The 21,892-nt window shown below is 42.3% G+C and overlaps 1 protein-coding gene across 1 annotated transcript in view; it reads left to right on the forward strand.

Moving 5' to 3' along the window:
- xkr4 (XK related 4) overlaps window positions 1-21,892 on the forward strand; it is a 67,401-nt gene that overhangs the window by 36,807 nt on the left and 8,702 nt on the right. The window contains exon 2 of the mRNA XM_035799985.2: window positions 11,227-11,426. Within this exon, the coding sequence (XP_035655878.1) occupies window positions 11,227-11,426 (200 nt within the window). The remainder of the gene's footprint in view (window positions 1-11,226; window positions 11,427-21,892) is intronic.

The raw sequence follows: 21,892 nt of genomic DNA on the forward strand, positions 1-21,892 counted from the left end.
GTGTGTGTGTGTGTGTGTGTGTGTGTGTGTGTGTGTGTGTGTGTGTGTGTGTGTGTGTGTGTGTGTGTGTGTGTGTGTGTGTGTGTGTGTGTGTGTGTGTGTGTGTGTGTGTGTGTGTGTGTGTGTGTGTGTGTGTGTGTGTGTGTGTGTGTGTGTGTGTACTCAATGTGTCCAGGAGGCAAAGCACTGACAGCAGAGCCCCTTTATGCCGGCTGATTCTCAGGCTAGGAGGGGCTGTGCTAGGCTAGGCTGGGCTTCTATCTGCCTCACTGGAGAGTGTAACAGTTACATGCCACTCTCTCTGAATAGGGCTCAGTGTAGACTGAAGTTTATGCGCTGTGACATAGCAGTGATAGCATCTGTGGGTCCTGGCATGCAGAGCAGTCTGACAGAGGCCCAGCCAGCTCTCTGACTGACAACATGGCTCTCTGTGGCTTCATGGTTAGTGCCTCTTCCTTCTTGTCCTCCTCCTTGTCCTCGTCCTCCTCCTCCTGAACACATACTGCGATGGCTGTCCTTCTGTCTATAGATAAGACACATTTGGACAAAACATGAAAACACTACAGTCTATCGATCTGGAATACTGGTGGGAATAGTGTTGAAAACTATGAGGTCCAGTCCACAGGACTGCATGATTTATTTATCTTATATGCATCCACTGATAAAGTGAATGAGATTTTAAATGACAGGATGGCATACAGTGCCACCAAGTGAACCCATTATTAGGTGAGGAAAACAATTGAAGGTGACGTACTGTGTTATTTTAATGGATTGCATTTAAAGACTGGAGTGACAAGCCATCTGGTTCCACCGTCCAGTTTATGCTTCAGGTACATCCTTAACATCAAGTGTGGCTGTCAATCACTCTAGGTTTTCTCTGTGACATTCTACCTCCAGACCGTCAATGGCTATAAGCCTGGAACCTATGTGTCTGCTGTGACTGGTAAATGCAAGAAATATGGCCGTGTCAAGAATTTAGTGCACAATAATATCCCGGCGAGAGTTTTATTTATGGCGGTGAATCCCATTGACCTTTTTCATTGGGCATCATGCAGAAAAAGTGCTCCTTTTGATAATTGCTGAATAACAAGGTTCAATTGATTGGGTTCCTCTTGGCAGCGGCACAGGATGCATTCATCATGTATGGGAAGGAGGCAGGACTGGACTGGGCTGAGCTGCAGGCTGGGGAGACGCTGGCTCCGGCTCCATGTGGCATTGATTGAGCCATGAAGGACACACACACACACACACACAGAGAGAGACACACACACACAGAGAGAGACACACAGACATACCTTAACGATATAATCCTTAATTCAAACGATAACAAAGCATTGTCCCCGTTTCACTAAAAAGCAAAGGGATGGGGGCTAGAGAAATGTAACCACTCTCAAATTCAGAGACAGAGCTATGGATGCAATGACTGACCATCCATTGTATCAAATAGTTTTAAAGATGTATTGAGTTTATGTTTATGTTGTCTACAAACGTCGGAGTAAAACAAATGTATATTTTGGGTTTTGATGGGGTACGACAGTTGAACTAAGCTTATTAGGCATTTATAAGTTATATTCCTCAAGAATCAACCAAAAATGGATGTAGAACCTAAGGATTTTTAGCTTTAAAGGTTTATTAGTATTAGAGGTGCAGTATTTCTGTGTTGTGATCTCACCCTGGTCTTCTAATTGACTTCAGCGAGCACGGTTGTAGTGTGCAGTGTGTCTCGTTGTAGTGTGTCTTTCTCTGATGTTTTCTGATTGACAATGAGAAGCAGGAAAAGGCAGTAATTAGCAGACTTAGTTGGTCAACAGTGGTGTGGCGGTGAAGCTTTGATTTACTGTGAGAGATGGAAATTCCCTCCACACTTCTCCTCCTGGCTGTATCGAAATCCTCATGAATACGACGGTAGAGGTAAAGTGGTTGCTGTGTTTACCAGTCAAAATGGCATTCAGATCGATAGGGAAATAGTCCTTGCAAACCATTCGACTCAAGCCCATGTTGGTAATTACGATGAGTGTTTGCTGTCTCTGTCGTTACCCCGAGGGTCCTGAGTGGATGCATGAAATCGTGCCACTATACGGTATAATTCACTATAGAAACACAGACCTCTACAGAGGATTGCATACATGCAGCTGATGGTGATGGTGGTGCTTAGCAACGGAGGGAGTGCTTAAAGATCAGGTGTGTTCCGGCACTACAGCCTCAGCCTGTGTCTGCTTCCCAAATGGAACCATAGTCCCTCCATAGTGCACTACTTTGGACATGGGCCCATAGGGCTTTGGTCAAAAGTACTATACTATATAGTGAATAGGGTGCCATTTGGGACATTGCCTGTTCTGTTCCTTTCTTCCATGGTGTTTCTGTCTCCCAGGGCTTGTAGCCTGTCTCTGCCAGTCAACCTCAGAGCCTGGCTCTTACCACCTCAGTCTCCCCCATAAAAGCAAAGGCTTGTTCCACTGACCGGTTATCATTCTCCAGCAACCATTAGCAGGTCAAGTGCTCTCCAACTGTGAAGGATGAGTGTCACTCAATACTTGAGACTGTCTGAACTAGATATTTGACTATACAGTGCTGTATAGATGGGATCACCAGTTGAAATGTCTGAGTGGCTTGATTTCACAGACAGACAGACAGACAGACAGACAGACAGACAGACAGAAAGTAAGTATAAAGTTTTAAAAGATAGTGTAGTCTGGTCTGGCTCTTTTGGAGGTGATTGACAGGACCCAGAGCTTGGGGAATAGATGAGGCTTTGGCAGCAGAGAGATATATTGGTGGGGAGAAAGTGTGCGTGCCTGTGTGTGTTTCTGGAGCTGTGAGTGGGAGTGTGTATGTGCAGGGGAACGTGGGTGATAACAACACTGGGCCACTGATGGTTGGGGAGGGATTGATTAAAATTAGACAGTGATGAAGGGGACAAGGCTGGACCCTACAGTATGATGCAAGAACCAGTGAGACATGAAGGATAGAGCCATCGGGAGAACAGCTCTGTCACACAGAGAGAGAACAGAATAGCCACTGCCACCAGCCCCAGAACCCACAGAGAAACAGCAAACAGAACAGAGCCAGAGGCCCAGGCCAGCAGCATGAGAAGTAACAAACAGGACGAACTAACCTGGGTCGTGTTCATTAGAACAGAGCCAGAAGCCCAGGCCAGCAGCATGAGAAGTAACAAACAGGACGAACTAACCTGGGTCGTGTTCATTAGAACAGAGCCAGAAGCCCAGGCCAGCAGCATGAGAAGTAACAAACAGGACGAACTAACCTGGGTTGTGTTCATTAGAACAGAGCCAGAAGCCCAGGCCAGCAGCATGAGAAGTAACAAACAGGACGAACTAACCTGGGTCGTGTTCATTAGAACAGAGCCAGAAGCCCAGGCCAGCAGCATGAAAAGTAACAAACAGGATGCACCAATCTTGGGTCGTGTTCATTAGGCACGAGACAGCAGGAAACCTTTTGAAAATGAAGATGAGCTTTCTTGTTAGACAAGTTCAAGTAGCTCCTCCTCGGTTTAGAAATGTTTCCTCCTTTGTGGTGCCTAATGAGCACGACCACGGTTATTAAAAGCCGATGAGAGACCTGGAACGACTAGACAAGTATTTGATTAAGCATTTGTGCTGTTATGTTTGAGAATTGTGTATGTGTTTTGTGACATTGTTTAGTTTGTTTCAAGGACTGATAGAAACATTGAACAGACAATAACTTGATTGTTTTGTATTGTGTCACAGCAAGGAGTCATATCTAAGACATATATACAGTATCTAGAAATGAATCAAACAAATAACTGCTTATTTTGCAGTGAGTGGGAGTATACTTTACAATACTGTTCATTGGCCAGTCTTAAAATAAGCTGGAGAGATTGATCATTAAGAGGAGCAAACAGACGTTTTTAGGAGAGTCTTAGGAATAGTGATTTGTGATACGGTGGTCAAAGGTCCGAGCTGGTGGAGCTATCAGAGCTCGGTCTCCACTGATCCTGTGAGTTGGCATGCATGGCCTGTGAGGATGCTTCCCTGTCCTGCACGCCTCACACAGTCAGTCAGTCACACAGCCCTGTGTGGAGCCTGTCATCATCACGTTTCTCAGTCTGGTGTTATTTAGACAATGTCAGTGTTTCTTAGCTCAGCCCTCAAACATAGACGCAGGCCTGCTTTGTGTGTATTGTATTATGGGTGTCTACTCAGGCAGGCGTGTTGTGTGTACACTGTACAGTAAGCTATGGGCCCATCCACAGGCATTGTTGCTCTATGCACGTCTCTTGAGCCACTCTTCAGACTGGCATTGGCTGAGTGGTAGAAATAATCCCATTTCAGGGAAGGATGCACAACAACATTTGGCTAATCCCATTTAGAATGGCAATTTATCAGCACACCATGCAAAGCCCCGGCTCTCCGCTGCAGGAATAACATCATCCAGAGGCCAGTTACCCATCCAGTTATCCAGCCACACCCAGCTTTTCACATACTGGGGGGCTTGGTGCTGGGGACGATATGAAATGGGTAGTTAACATGAGCGGGATATGTTTTCAAAGGAAATAGCAAACGAATGGGCCTACTGATGTCCACTAATTCAGTACTGCAGTACTATTCTCTTCTATGGTATTGCACATTATTTCATCATGGTAGTGTCCTGGATCAACCTGGAAGATTAGCTTTGTTTTTCATCGAGAGAACATGTGAGCAGTAATCTGTTGAGATGATCTCCAGATTAGCCTTGACAATGTGGAGAAGCAGTGAGTGAGGAGGGCTAGTGTTCGTTCGGTCTTCATGGCAGTGTTAAGGGGATGGGGTGGAGTGTATCATTATGCTGTTCAGGGCCTGGAGCCCATTCATTGAGAAGGTCAGGAGGAAGATTCCACTGAGACTCCCAAGTGCAGACCTGGGCCTTGACTAACACACACACCAGTAAGAGTATTCCTGTTTTGATTGATAAATCATGAATAGGTCATTGGATCATTGACAGGGCAGGAGGGAAGAATTCTTGTAGTTTGCACAATACTTTACCTCTATCATAATCATGCATGTATGTAGATTTTGTAGAGCTTCCATGCCAGACATTGTTATACTAAAGTCTAATGTATCAGCAGAGGACTAATATACAGCTTATCATTTCAATTAATGTACATCATAGGCTCCTATTTAAAATTCCCTCATCCTATCGTCTCTCTCTTTAAGTCTAATTAATTACCCATTACCATAACAGAAACTGCTTCGTTTGACCCAAAGATACTATTCAGCAAATTGCTCAGTCAAAAAATGATCTATATTTCCGTGCAAGATTCGACTCATCTAAAAATAGGTCAGGATTCAAAATAATTTACATTTATCCTGGCACTTCTCTAGAACACACTTAATGCAAATTAGAGGCATAAATGCAAGAGTAATGGAGGGTTGTAATAATTCTGTATGACACAGAGGTTCTCTTCTGCATACATCTCTGTAATAAGAACGTGTGTGGAAGAAGCCATTTAGTTGTTCTATCAAATATTTGCCGACTGGACGAAGGAAGTTCGATGCTTGGCTTGTACCTAAAGCAATGGTTGGACCACTTGAATTATAGGTTATTTATAACGCAACAGTATTTATTTTGATGATGCTCCAATCAGAGAGAACCCAAAGCAAGTACTGATTCCATCGCCATCATTTGACTGTCCTTACTGTACAGTAGTATAGGCCAGGGGCTAGGATGAGTGGCTTCCTAAAGGGAGAGGCACGCAGGTCTTGACCAGGGGAAAAGGCCTCCTTCCTCATGATCAAATCAATGGAGGAAATGAACTAGCATGATGTCACTAAGAGGAGTGATGCATTTCCCCAGATTCAGAAGATGTTTCGCCTTAGCACATTGAGAAAGGCAAAAGAGAACTTAATATGCATATGTCTGGGTTTTAAGATAACTCATCATGGGTTCGCTTGGTGGAGATATTTGTCATGAGTTTAGATATTACAAAAGACTTGTTTAGTTGTGAGGAATGATGTGATGCTCAGTTGTGAAACATAATCCTTTAATTTTCATAATTGTAGTTAGAATACCTCATGGTAGGCCTCCTGAGTGGTGTAGTGGTCTAAGGCACTGCATCGCAGTGATAGCGGTGTTACTACAGACCCGGGTTCAATCCCAGGCTGTGCCACAACCAGCCATGGCTGGGAGTCCCATAGGACAGTGCACAATTAGCCCAGCATCGTCTGGGTTAGGGGAGGGTTTGACCTGTGGGGCTTTACTTGGCTCATTGTGCTCTAGCAACTCCTTGTGGCGGACCAAGTGCATGCGGGCTGACAACGATCGCCAGTTGAACAGTGTTTCCTTCAACACATTTATGTGGCTGGATTCTGGGTTAAGTTTGTGGGTATTCAGCAATGAGATAAGATTGAAAGTTGGAGAGAAAAAGGGGGTAAAAATATATACAGCACCAGTCAAAAGTTTGGATGGGTGGGTGTTTCATTATTTGTACTATTTTTTACATTGTAGAATAATAGTGAAGACATCAAAACTATGAAATAACACACATTTAATCATGTAGTAACCAAAAATAATATTCAAATTAGCCACCCTTTGCCCTGGTGAAAGCTTTGCACACTTCTGGCATTCTCTCAACAAGCTTCGTGAGGTAGTCACCTGGAATGCAGTGTGCCTTGTTAAAAGTTAATTTGTGGAATTTCTTTCCTTCTTTAATGCGTTTGAGCCAATCAGTTGTGTTGTGACAAGGTAGGGGTGGTATACAGAAGATAGCCCTATTTGGTAAAAGACCAAGTCCATATTATGTCAAGAGCAGCTCAAATAAGCAAAGAGAAACAACAGTCCATATTTACTTTAAGATATGAAGGTTAGTCAATTTGGAAAATTTCAAGAACTTTGAAAGTTTCTGCAAGTGCAATCACAAAAACCATCAAGCGCTATGCTGAAACTGGCTCTCATGAGGACTGCCACAGGACTAGAAGACCCTGAGTTACCTCTGCTACAGAGGATAAGTTCATTAGAGTTACTAGCCTTAGAAATTGCAGCCTCAATAAATGCTGCCCAGAGTTCAAGTAACAGACACATCTCAACATCAACTGTTCAGAGGATACTGTGTGAATCAGGCCTTCATGATCAAATTGCTGCAAAGAAACCACAACTAAATGACACCAATAATAAGAAGAGACTTGTTTGGGCCAAGAAACATGAGTAATGTATATTAGACCGGTAGAAATCTGTCCTTTGGTCTCATGAGTCCAAATTTGATATTTTTGGTTCCAACTACCATGTTTTTGCGAGATACAGAGTAGGTGAACGGATGATCTTTGCATGTGTGAAATAAAATAAATGTTGATTCGTTTAACACTTTTTTGGTTACTACATGATTTCATATGTGTTATTTCATAGTTTATGTCTTCACTATTATTCTACAATATAGAAAAACCCTTGAATGAGTAGGTGTGTCCAAACTTTTGACTGGTAATGTTATATATATATATTTTTTTATATGTTACATATATTTTTAACAAATACAAAGAATACCTCATGATAAGCTGTAGACCACACTATTTACAGAGAGAGATTTAATCTATATTTCTTGTAGCTGTCTGTTTTCCACAGACCGATGCTGGCACTAAGACCACACTCAACGATCTGTATAGAGCCATAAGCAAACTAGAAAATGTTCATCTAGATGCAATGCTCCTAGTGTTCAGTGATTTTCATGTCTTATCTAATTTCACCCAGCATGTCACTTGTGCACCTAGAGGCGAAACAACTCTAGATCAACTTTACGTCACACAGAAATGCATACAAAGCTCTCCCTCGCCCTCCATATGTCAAATCTGACCATAACTCTATCCTCCTGATTCCTGCTTACAAGCAAAACTCAAGCAGGAAGTACCATTACCATGGCTAATACGGAAGTGGGATACAGCCAAGTTGCCATTACTGATTGTGTCACGGTTGTCGTAAGAACGGTACCAAGGCGCAGCGGATATTGAGTTCCACATATTTATTCCAGTGAAACATAAGCCAAAAAACAATAAATCAAATAAACGAACAACGGAACGTGACTACGTAGTGCACAAACACAAAATAGTATCCCAGAAACACAGGTGGGAAAAATATCTACTTAAATATGATCCCCAATTAGAGACAATGATTGCCAGGTGCCTTTAATTGGGAATCATGCAAAACACCAACATAGAAAATATAAACTAGAATAACCCCTAGTCACGCCCTGACCTACTACACCATAGAGAAACAAAGGCTCTCTCTGGTCAGGGCGTGACAGATTGTGTATTTATTATTACTTTTATTATTATGTGTTATTACTTTTGTAGTATTTCTCTATTTTCTTTCTCTCTGCATTGTTGGGAAGTGCCTGTAAGTAAGAATTTCACTGTGTCTACACCTGTTGTTTATGAAGCATGTGACAAATAACATTTGATTTGATTGTACAAACATCAAAATAAAATCATTAGTGCCAAAAACCATACTTGGGAATATTTTGACTTAGTACTACAACCGTTAAAAACAAAGATAAAACAAAATGTATATTGCACCTGGGCTGGAATAATTCATTATGGTCTTTCTCTTGCATTTCAAAGATGACGGTACAAAAAAAATACAAAAGAACGGTAGGTTTTTTCTTTGTATTATCTTTTGCCAGTTCTATTGTGTTATATTCTTCTACATTCGTTTCACAGTTCCGCAAACTTCAAAGTGTTTCCTTTTAAATGGTACCAAGAATATGCATATCCTTGCTTCAGGGCCTGAGCTACAAGCAGTTAGATTTGAGTATGTAATTTCAGGCAAAAATTGAGAAAAAGGGGTGGATCCTATTGGTTTACCTCTGTTGCCTGTGAGCGTGAGTATTTTGGCTGTGTGCCTAGGTGTGTCAAGGGGATAATGTGTCTGCGTGAGGACCCCAGACACTCTATGGGAATAGGGCATCTGGCACCGCGGGGCAGGACTGGTGCTGGGATACATTAGGGTACAGCTAGCAATTTTTTAAAAAGCGTTCATCAATTGAAAACAGAAAACAAGTGCTTCTTATTGTACAAGTTTAGGAAGTTGCACCCTGTTCCAGTCCTTTTCTTTCTTCGTTTGGGACCAAATTAATACAACTCAGGTGCCAGTAGGCAGGGCCTCTGTTGGAGACAAATTCAGGGCTCCTCCAGTAGCTGCGTCCTGGAAAAACAGGAGTTGGCTCAGTCGGTGTGTCAATTAACAGTCTGGCTGCGTTTCATTAGGGCCATATTCAGTCATTAGACCTTTAGCAATGACCGTAACCCAAGTCAGAATTTCATAAGGACCCTGTCTACTGTGTTCTGTTTTAAAGCAGAAATGTGATTCTTAGAAACCTCTGAAGTGCAGTTACCCTAATAATCACTAGCTAACCCTGGAGACTTGAAGGCCTACACAGAGTCATAGAAAGTTTAACTCATCTTAAGAAACCTTTAATTCGTATGACTTAAATGTGCAACACTGACTGTTCAGATGTGGTTGTATTTCTGCTAGGGAAATATACATGTGATAAATGTGGTACAATCACAGATGGGATGTTGTGATAAGTACAAATGTATAAACAAAATCTACATGTTCAACCTGAGTCCTTTCAAAATGGTGTTGCATCTAATCCACATTTAATGAGGCACTGACGGAAAGTATTATCGGTCAAAGCTTACACCTACACTAAGTTTGAAAGCAGCAGTTTGGCGAATACATCCAACTGCAGTTCCATAATTTCCACATTAACTTTACAGATGTGGCACTTGTATGTGGTTATTTGTGACAAAATGAGTTTAATATCAGTGCTCTTAATGTAGAGAGCTACAAAAATGATAGGGGCACCAAAACACAGACGCTAATTGGTCACCATGTCGGCCTCTCCTGAACATGTTCCCAGGTAATGGAGTAGTAGAAGCAGTGTACAGTGCTGTACTCAAATAGCCCTGTGGTGAGCAGGTAGATTCTGGACGGTTATGTTTGGACGGTTTCCCAGACTGTCAGTGGAGCATATTATTTTTGTGTGTGTGAGGATTTCATAGATTGGTGGAGCTGTAGTCAATAGATAGCCTCATCTTAATTCTGCGCATGTCTCTCTCTGACAGTAAAAGTGTATGTTTGAGAAATAAGCTCTTTCAAGCCTTTATGTTTAAATGGCTAGATTAGCATTGTAAATATAGATGTAGTTAATTCGCTGGGAATAGCTAGCAGCTTAAAAGTGATGTTCCATCCACTTGAAGCTTCTGAGTCTCAAATGTCACCATATTTCCTATAGTTCACTACTTTTGACCAGAGCCCTATGGGTAGTAGTGGACTATAAATGGAATAGGGTGCCATTTGGAACTCAGCCTAGAACAAGCAAGCAGATAGCTGTTTCTGCCAATGCTGAGGTTAACTAATCTTACGTGCCACTTGAGACATTTTCACTGTGTAACAATTAAGTCCACTTTTAGAAAACAATTGGTCTTTAATTGTTTAATAATTTGCAATGACAGGTTAAATGTACTTGTAAAATGGGAGGTTCGAGCCCTGAATGCTGATTGGCTGATACCACGCATATGACAAAACATGTATTTTAACTGCTCTAATTACGTTGGTAGCCAGTTTATAATAATACGGCACCTCGGGGGTTTGTGATATATGGCCAATATACCACGGCTAAGGACTTTGTCCAGTCACTCTGCATTGCTTTGTGCCTAAGAACAGCCCTTAGCCGTAGTATATTTGCCATACACAGTACCACATCCCCCTGGGACTTAAATGTATCATAATCATTATTCTAGCTACAATACCAAGCTGAAGTGATGTAACAATGACATCACTTTCTCTGTGTTTATTGTTTCTAGCCACACTATGTCTGTATTCACAGAATCAACTGCAACAGCACTAAATATTTCACATCAAATTCATGTGCATCCTTAGGCATAGCTAACACACAGGATAACCCAACACAACATCAGAAACCCTCTTACTACTGAATGCAGTTTGTTGGATAGGAGCTGTAAGACACAATTTTAGAAGTTCGACTTGGTGAAATGCATTCTAGATCGGATTATATGGAAATGAATGAAAAACATTTGAGTGGGACATATAAACACACATATAATATGACTCTCTATGTACATGCATAACCAAAGGGAGTCGACTGTGGAGTCGAGCGTCAGCGCATTAGCTGCGACGCCAAGGGATCCAAGCTTTTTGACAAGGTCACTAGGTGTCCTGTAATTTGACTTGTGGATGTATTGTTTCCTTTTGTTCCAGGTATTTCCACGCCATCTACCTAGGCATCCGGAGCCGGCGCAGTGGGGACCATGACCGCTGGAGGTTCTACTGGAGGATGGTGTATGAGTTTGCTGACGTCAGCATGCTGCACCTCCTGGCCACCTTCCTGGAGAGCGCTCCTCAGCTGGTCCTGCAGCTCTGCATCATCATCCAGACGCACAAACTGCAGGCCGTCCAAGGTACTGGCTGGAACCACACCCTGTATTAACTGTACTACCACCTCATCTATCTGCCACTGTACAAATACTGTAAATACACAGGCCATCCAATGTACTTCCTGATACCACACTTTCACATACTCTCTCCATCCCCCACTATTCTCATTCATTGCCTCTGTCTGTTGTAAATCAGTCACATTGCACTGTTAGGGTTTCCCAAGTTGGGATACCGCTGTTTAAAAGAACACCACCACCCAAGTGTTCTATTGTGGCCTGTGTGGAATACTTATTTGTTAGTGTGAACAGAAGCACATCAATGTAAAGTCTGCTCTTAGAAATGCAGGCCTAATGTAATGTTAAGTACAGAAAGAGTGTGGTCCTCTCTCCGGGGCAATGAATCATGTTTAATTACACTGTCTGGGCTGACACACACACACCTCGCATGCCTCACACACACACACAGACACACAGACAGACACACACAAGCAAACGCACGCAGGGGGGAAGAAGGCTGGCCACATTTAGGCCATTGGAAAGCTTCCAGGTCTGCTGTGGGCTTGAACACTATCACAAGTCTTCCCCTTGTCCATCGTCCCCACAACTCCATAGCCTTGCTTTGCTCTACCTTCTCCTCTGCTGTGCTGAGCCGCGGAAAGCAGAGTATTTGCTGCACTTTAGAGGCACTTATGCTCTTTCTGCTGTGCTAAAGAAGATTGGACCTCCTCTGACGTTAGCGGTGAGGAGGGATTCGAAAAATGTGTGATGCGCTTGAGAGGGAGAGAAAACAATGGAGAGGATGCTGACGAGTCTGTGGATGTAGTCACTCGGTTGTATTTCCTCTTGTCAGTCTCTCTGCATCATTTCAAAACAATTCTATTTATACGGTGGGAGTTGCATAAGATTTACAAGTGGAAAATGCACATAATGCAGGATGTTAATCACTGTAGCTACTCTGAGTCTAGGAGCCTTGGGAGAAGAAGAGAGAGTGTATTTATAGGTTCCTCTTCTTCCATTTGATATTCACAGGCTGCTATAGTACAATGGGACAGAGAAATGTGGATGGATTGATGGGGAAAGTTAATTGCTCTGAAAATCCCATCCTCGGCTCACCAAGACTTGAGGACATTATGGCGGATTTATAGAGCACCTAAAACCCATGGCATCGCTAACCTTGGCTTGACCTAACCGTTTTAGTCCCCCATTCAGTTTAGCTCATTAACAATTTTCTATAAAAATACATGAAAATATGGTTGTTCAACATCGGCCAATCAGAACGTGTAATTACGGTCTTTTATGTATTGTCTTGGGATCAACTTCAGTTCCAATGTTAGTTTGTTAAATTACTTACACAAATGAAATAACAAAATGTAGACCTATCTTTGCTAAATATGTTGACTTGAACCCATTTTCAGTCCACATTGTTCTAAATAATTGCATGGCTTCAATAGCAATCACACTGATATTTTATTTATTTCACCTTTATTTAACCAGGTTGGCAAGTTGAGAACAAGTTCTCATTTAAAATTGCGACCTGGCCAAGATAAAGCAAAGCAGTTCGACACATACAACGACACAGAGTTACACATGGAATAAACAAACATACAGTCAATAATACAATAGAAAAATAAGTCTATATACAATGTGAGCAAGTGAGGTGAGATAAGGGAGGCAAAGGCAAAAAAATGCCATGGTGGCGAAGTAAATACAATATAGCAAGTAATACACTGGAATGGTTGATTTGCAGTGGAAGAATATGCAAAGGAGAGATAGAAATAATGGGGTGCAAAGGAGAAAAATAAATAAATACAGTAGGGAAAGAGGTAGTTGTTTGGGCTAAATTATAGATGGGCTATGTTACAGGTGCAGTAATCTGTGAGCTGCTCTGACAGCTGGTGCTTAAAGCTAGTGAGGGAGATAAGTGTTTCCAGTTTCAGAGATTTTTGTAGTTCGTTCCAGTCATTGGCAGCAGAGAATTGGAAGGAGAGGCGACCAAAGGCCTACCGTAAATTACATTATGGCTGAGCGTGGACATACCAAACATTGTCAATAAGCAAGATTAAATTAATTATTGATAAGGCGTAAAAAGAGGTGAATAATTCTAATCAAATTGTAAACAAAACAACAACTTGTTTTAATAGGCTATGTCACACTTACAGGCACCATCATTTCTCCATGTCGGCATGTAATATTAAAACAACGCAGACTGTGGAGGGTTTCACACACATCCAAAACGGGACCTGCATGGTTAAAATAATGTGGGCCTGTCTACAATGCTTAGATAAAAAGAGAATGCCGGTGATTTGCTTTGGTGATTTAAGATTTATTTCCAAGTAGTCTCAGGAGCCAAACCTGTTATCGACAGTCTCGACTACTTCAAAATTGCAATGGGCAGACAAAAAAAAGCCTTGTTTTTTTAATGTTTCTAAAAAGGAAGTATACAGGCACCAAAAGCACATTAGGTCACTCTTGTTCAGTGGTGGAAAAAGTACCCAATTGTCATACTTAAGTAAAAGTAAAGATACCTTAATAGAAAATGAGTCAAGTAAAAGTCACCCAGTAAAATACTACTTCAGTAAAAGTCTACAAGTATTTGGTTTTAAATATACTTATTAAATAAACAAAAGTGAATGTAATTGCTAAAATATTCTTAAGTATCAAAAGTAAAAGTATGAATAATTTCAGATTCCTCATATTAAGCAAACCAGATGCCACAATTTGTGTTTTTAAAAATGTATTTACAGATAGTCATGGGAAACCTAACACTCAGACATAATTTGCAAACAAAGCATTTGTGTTTAGTGAGTCCACCAGATCAGAGACAGAGATAACCAGGGATGTTCTCTTGATAAGTGTGTGAATTACTTTTGTGTGTCAGGGAAAATGTATGGAATAAAAAGTACATTATTTTCTGTAGGAATGTGGTGAAGTAAAAGTAAAATTTGTCAAAAATATCAATAGTAAAGTATAGATACCCCGAAAAAACAACTTATGTAGAATTTGAAAGTATTTTAAGAACTTTACACCACTGATCTTGTTCCATGTGCAGGGTACGTCACGGCTGGATAGGATGCATTTCCGCTGTCAAATTTCATGCCATAACCAACTGTGTTACTGCTAAAAGCAGCATTAGGTTGGTCTTAAATATCCCTGTCAGCGCTGCCTGAAATTAGCACTTTGGATCACGTTTTCAAGGACACACCTCAAATATATCCACCCTGCCCATCTGAGCGCAAGCTAGCTCATGTAAGACAGGTATATTGAGGAACCTGGCGTTAGGGCTGGAAAATGCCAGTGTGCAAGTTTTTACATGACAAAATTGCAAACTAATGTGCGTTTGACACCAGTGCCGTCCATAACGCCAGCCAAAAATAGAGCCCTCTATCTCTTCCTCTCCAACTCTCTCTCTTCCTCTCCACCTCTCTCTCTTCCTCTCCACCTCTCTATCTTCCTCTCCACCTCTATCTCTTCCTCTCCACCTCTATCTCTTCCTCTCCACCTCTATCTCTTCCTCTCCACCTCTATCTCTTCCTCTCCATCTCTATCTCTTCCTCTCCACCGCTATCTCTTCCTCTCCACCTCTCTCTCTTCCTCTCCACCTCTCTCTCTTCCTCTCCACCTCTCTATCTTCCTCTCCACCTCTATCTCTTCCTCTCCACCTCTATCTCTTCCTCTCCACCTCTATCTCTTCCTCTCCACCTCTATCTCTTCCTCTCCATCTCTATCTCTTCCTCTCCACCTCTATCTCTTCCTCTCCACCTCTCTCTCTTCCTCTCCACCTCTCTCTCTTCCTCTCCACCTCTATCTCTTCCTCTCCACCTCGATCTCTTCCTCTCCACCTCTATCTCTTCCTCTCCACCTCTCTCTCTTGCTCTCTCTCATATTCTCACTCACTCTCTCATTCGTTCTCATTATATTTCCCTACCACTCTCTCTCTAAGTGAAGTTGCCATAGCTACTGTGGTTTTAGCCCACACTAGCAGTGAGCCAGACCCCATCAGTCGTCAGCCTTTTTCCTCTCTTACACTCTGTCAGAGTGACACACTTCCTTCCTGGGAAAAGGATTATTCTCCAGGAGGCCTATCTAACCAGCACCTGTAAGTGAGCGATTCTTCAGCTTGACTGTATTTCTTGCAGCACTTTTCCGGAATTATATCTATCCCAGGTGAAAAATAAGTGGTATTCAGCAATCCCTCTCGGTCATAAGTCAAGGGTACATCACTGTTGGTTACCTATTGCTTGAATATGCAGTCACATTTGACTTGGTGACTCTCATATTGGAAAGGAACAAGAGGAATTAGAGATTGTTTGCATCAACACACTGCGCTATCACAGGGAGCTAATATGGAGAGCTTTATGAAATGCAAGTCATGTCATACCTTCTGTGTTGATTTAAGAAACCATCTAACCCAGTGGCATATCACACTCCTTTCATTTGTCTGAACTATTTAGGTAAAACAATACATCCTATAATCTGATGAACTGGGCAATGTATTTAAAAAACCCACCATGGTTGGGAAGAGCTTGCTTTCTCCTTTTCCAAATAAGCTTGTGTTAATGGTTTGATACGGCTGCTTCAGACCTGTCCCAGGCCCTCTCTGTGTGCTCTTCAAATCACTTGTCTTCATTCCTCTCTCTGCTAGATAACTTCATTGAGGTAATGTCTTCTTCCTTACCACAACAGTATGTCTGACTCTCTCCCCTTGTTCTGGTTTTATTTTAGAAGGCCAATCCTGGCAGTTTTTTTTTTAAATCCCCAAAGTTAAAAAAAAAAAAGTGTTATTTTGATCATGCGGCCATGGCCACAGACATTCACCTCTCACTCACCCACTCACTCACTGACTTAAAGTATCACTGAGAGAGTTATCCAGAGAGTTAGTTATCCAGCTCTGTTGCTTGCAGTGAGAATACCATATGTTGCCTTCTTATAAAAGCAGTGACAAATCAGTGAAAGAAACTGTCAGCAACACAGTGGCAATGCCAAAGGCATGAGTCTATGAGGAGAAAACCACTCGCACTGAAAAATCTCAACTGTACAGTATACCAGGAAGCAGACACTCATCAACGTTTTATTTCCACAACATCCATTTCCCAGTGCTGCCAACAGTAATGACCCTGCTGCTGCTGAAGCAGGTATTTCCACACAGGCTACATCTGAAATTTAAACCTATTCCCTACATAGTGCCTATACTATATAGTAAGTACCCTGTTAGTACTTTTGGCCAAAGCCTTTGCTGTCTGAAATGGCCCCCAATTCCCTTTAATATAGTGCACTAGTCTGGCTAAAGGTAGTGCACTACATAGGGGATAGGGTGCCATTTGGTACATTGCAGCCCCAGTGCTGCAGTGATGCTGCTGTGGTTTATGTAACCCTGCCCCTCCCTGGTCCCCAGCCCGCCTCCTTTCCCAAATTACTGAAGCTTCTGTGAGAGGAGAGGAGGAGCATTACATCACCAGTTAAATCACACTACCCAGTAGCCACGCAGCACACTGCTGGACTGTGGCAGCCCGGCAGATTCCTCTAGCTTCCCTCCCCTCCTCCTTCTCCTCGAGGTGTGTGTGTGTGTGTGTGTGTGTGTGTGTGTGTGTGTGTGTGTGTGTGTGTGTGTGTGTGTGTGTGTGTGTGTGTGTGTGTGTGTGTGTGTGTGTGTGTGTGTGTGTGTGTGTGTGTGTGTGTGTGTGTGTGTGTGTGTGTGTGTGTGTGTGGGCAGAGGAATGGCTTTGCTTCCTTCCTCAGACACACACCCACACACTCACGTGCATGCACTAAACTAAATGTGCACAAACACACACACGCAGGGCCTAGCTCCAGAATAAGAATGGCATCCCCCTCCCAGTCCCCTGCCACTCCTGGCCTCAGCCTGTTAATCAGCCCACTCCACACAGTAGTCATTAAACCCTTTCATCACGCCCCAACACCTAATGGCCTGGCCTGCATCTAACTGGGTTAAAGACTGTTATTAATCAATGACAAACAAATACAAATGTGTAAATAGATAGGCCAATCAATATAGTAGATAGATACAGTTGATTAAATAAACTCTGCTCAAGGCATAGCTCTATTATTGATAGGCATACAAAGAGAAGGAGACAGACAGACCTGATTCTCTCAGCTCAATGTATTGTATACACTCTTAGAAAAAAGTAGGAACATGACAGAACATCATTGTGTTCTTCCACTTCTGTCTACGCAGAAACATGCTATCTAGAACCTAAAAGGGTTATTCAGCTGTCCCCATAGGAGAGCCCTTTGGAAAAACTAGTTTTGGTTCCAGATAGAACCCTTTCCACAACCAAAAGGCTTCTACTTGAAACCAAAAAGGGTTCTACCTGGAACCAAAACAAGTTTTTCGAAGGGCTCTCCTATGGGAACAGCTGGTTCTAGATAGCATGTTTTTGTGTAGACAGAAGTAGAAGGACACAATGAATTTCTGTCATATTTCTACTGTATACATCACGCCATCCAGTTCTGACATCCTGGAGAAGAGAGAGTGGACGTCTCTCTCAACAAACTGACTCGGTTTGACTTTGAAGTGAAAATAATTTAAAAAGCACAGGAGTCAGCCATATGTTAACGTCTGATTACAAAATGCAATTGACTGTAATGGTCCTGGGTGTTAAAAGCCAGGAACAGGGAGATAAGTAATGCATATACTGCAGTTACACTTAAGCCCATAGGGACTATTTGGGAGACATTACACAAAGGGTATCTACAGAAAGGGTAATTGGGTAACACTTTGCTGTACTGTAAGACTCCTTGAGTGAGGTGACAGGATTGACATTGGTTCCAGATACATATCCATCCACAAGGAGCCATAGAGTTTTGAGTGAGGTTCTAAATAAGATATCGATGCTTTGATATGCACATGCATTGAAGTTGTCCTATATTTTCTCTATCATCTCAAATCTTCATTTACATTTGAAAGGGTGTTTGGATGGCTTTCATTTTCAACTTTTGAAGCTGGATTTATTCATCCAGCTCCAGGATAATGAATTGGTTTATGTATAAGGTTGTTGCTACATGGACAACAATGTCCATAGCAGCCAGTCACATCATCATCCATGATCTAGATTAGACAGACAAGTATCCTGCCCACAACAGTCTTTGGTCTAGAGAATGTCAAGTATGGATTTCGTTTTGTGCCCCCATCATCAAAGCCATCTCTGGTAAAAGTCAAACGGAAATATCCGGGACAGCTCTACCACCAGACAGAGCACAGCTTGTTGCCAGATGTCTTTGTGGGTAATCCACAGTAGTAACTCTTTGTTATAAGAGGAGCCAAGGGAGCTGCGTTGCAATGAATAGTGATCATCTCCATTTTAAATGTGGTCTGATCTATTATAACCTTTAAAGTCACAATATGATCACAGGTTGATCAAGAGCTAGTCCACCCAGCCAGGCCGCTAGACTATTGGATAAACTGGGGTCATGAGGCACAGCTCGACCAGTATTAATTTCCCAGTTTGCTTCACTCTCTCTTTGCTCTTGCGGATGTAATAAAACAATGGAGCAAGTGTGTTTTCTGAGTGGACTCTGGCTCACTTTATGGGAAACAGTAAGTAGCTGTCATGCCCCGTAATAACGACTGTTCCTCACTTTTCATTTGCACATGATTGAATAGCGTGGTTTATTAGTGGTCGGATGGTGACATCCCGTTCTGCTGCTCGTTGTGTTAATAGGAAGCCGTCTTCATTATGTATCAACCAACCGCACTATTGTATAATCACCGTTCCCTATATTGTGGGCTGCTCTTTTTTTATTGAACTTTATTTAACCAGGCAGGCCAGTTTAGAACAAGTTCTCATTTATAACTGCGACCTGGCCAAGATAAAGCAAAGCAGTGCGACAAAAACAACAACACAGAGTTACACATACAGTAAACAAATGTACAGTCAATAACACAATAGAAAAATCTGTATACAGTGTTTGCAAACGAAGTAAGGAGGTAAGGCAATAAATAGGCCATAGTGGTGAAGTAATTACAATTGAGTAATTAACACTGGAGTGATAGATGTGCAAATGAGGATGTGCAAGTAGAAATACTGGTTTGCAAAGAGCAGAAATAAACAAAAAACAAATATGGGGATGAGGTAGGTAGAGGTTGGTTGTATGAATGGGCTATTTACAGATGGGCTGTGTACAGCTGCAGCGATTGGTAGGCTGCTCTGACAGCCGATGCTTGAAGTTAGTAAGGGAGATATAAGTCTTCAACTTCAGTGATTTTTGCAATTCGTTCCAGTCATCGGTAGCAGAGAGCTCAATAGGGCTTTGGTCAAAAGTAGTGCACTATATAGGACGGGAGTATTCAACTCTTACCCTAAAAGGTCCGGAGCCTGCTGGTTTTCTGTTCTACATGATAATGATTGCACACACCTGGTGTCCCAGGTCAAAATCAGTCCCTGATTAGAGGGGAACAATGAAAGAACACAGTGGAACTGGCTTCCAAGTCCAGAGTTGAGTTGGAGGGCTATAGGGAATAGGGTACTTAGGGTATTTTTGATGTATCCCAGGATATTCATGGGGTCCTCCTCCATGTGATTAAGGGGTCGCATGAACTTGAATGGCTGCCAATGAACCTCCGTATTGCTCTTTCAGTGTTTACAGTCAGATTGTAGTGTAAAGAGTTTCCATTGAATCCCTAGGGCAGGGGTAGGCAACCCTCGCACTTCATGCTTTTGATTTAACCGACCTGGAAGACCAGGCGTGTTGAATTTAGGCCCTGAACTGATCAATTAGCCTAGTTGGTTAGGTGTGGTGCCTAGTAGGAACAAAATCCTGCAGTACCTGCAGTTACAGAGAAATAATAAACAGTAGATACAGTATATTCAATAGGATTTAACAAAGATAGTAAAATGCAGTCAATTCAGTCTGTCCATCTGTGCTCTTTGCCTCTTGCACTTGTCAGTCAGACCAAAGTATTGTGTGTGTGTGTGCGTAGAGACATCTTGGGCAGGTCGTGTGTGTGTGTGTGTACATGCAAGTGCATGTGTAGGCTGTTGTCTCCCTCGACTCGAGTATCGAGTCCAGGAGAGTGAGAGTCTCCTCTCACTCTTGATAGAGGACGATCACTCCAGCGCCATGAGCACTTGGCACTTGAACCATGGCACCCAGCTCCTCAGAGAAACCCAGTGTCATACAGCCAGGGATCCCTGGACCACAGCCATCTTTAATGGATTTTACTGAGTACAAAGCAACAATACAGTCCCTCAGTTCAGATATTTCAGAGCTAAACGCCACCAGTGGGCCTTGTGAATTTCTGTATTTTACAGGCAGCTTGGATAAGAATGGGTTTCATATTGAGCTAATTGTGCTGCAGAGAGTCACTGAGTGGAGGAATATATAATGTTATGCCGTTCCTCCTGAAGGGTTGTTTGTCTCCCAAATGTGCTTGTGTTTGTGTTTTGGTGTAAAAAAACACTTTTGTTTGGCTCCCGGTTCTGTTTGGTGTTGCGTTGCTCTATGAAAAGTGTTCTTCTTTAAATACTTCCTGGGAATATCTTTTTTCTTCACACATTTCTTGTGACTCATCCATTTGAGACATTATACATACCGGTACAGTATCTATTAAAGAGTCATCACATCATGGCAGACTTACAGGAACAAAAAACTCCACACATTACTCCCATGTAGTTAAAAAAAATGTATTTAAAAAAAAAAACACCTTTATTTAACCAGGTAGGCCAGGTGAGAACAAGTTCTCATTTACAACTGTGACCTGGCCAAGATAAAGCAAAGCAGTGTGACAAAAACAAAAACACAGAGTTACACATGGGATAAACAAACGTATAGTCAATAACACAATAGAAAATCTTTATACAGTGTGTGCAAATGTAGTAAGAGTAGGGAGGTAATGCAATAAAAAGGCCATAGTGGCAAAATAATTACAATTTAGCAATAACACTGGAGTGATAGATGTGCAGATGATGATGTGCAAGTAGAGATACTGGGGTGCAAAGAGCAAAAATAAATAACAATACAGGGATGAGGTAGTTTGGTGGGCTATTTACAGATGGGCTGTGTACAGGTGCAGTGATCGGTAAACTGCTCTGACAACTGATGCTTAAAGTTAGTGTGGGAGATATAAGTCTCCAGCTTCAGTGATTTTTGCAATTCGTTCCAGTCATTGGCAGCAGAGAACTGGAAGGAAAGGCAGCTAATGGGGGAGTTGGCTTTGGGGAAGACCAGTAAAATATACCTGCTGGAGCGCGTGCTACGGGTGGGTGTTATGGGTGCTATGGTGACCAGAGATAAGGCGGGGCTTTACCTAGCAAAGACTTATAGATGACCTGGAGCCAGTGGGTTTGGCGACGAATATTAAGTGAGGGCCAGCCAACGTGAGCATACAGATCGCAGTGGTAGGTAGTATATGGGGCTTTGGTGACAAAACGGATGGCACTGTGATAGACTACATCCAATTTGCTGAGTAGAGTGTTGGAGGCTATTTTGTAAATGACATCGCCGAAGTCCAGGATTGGTAGGATAGTCAGTTT

Source organism: Oncorhynchus keta, chromosome 23, assembly GCF_023373465.1.
Source record: "Oncorhynchus keta strain PuntledgeMale-10-30-2019 chromosome 23, Oket_V2, whole genome shotgun sequence".
Classification (NCBI taxonomy): Eukaryota; Metazoa; Chordata; class Actinopteri; order Salmoniformes; family Salmonidae; genus Oncorhynchus; species Oncorhynchus keta.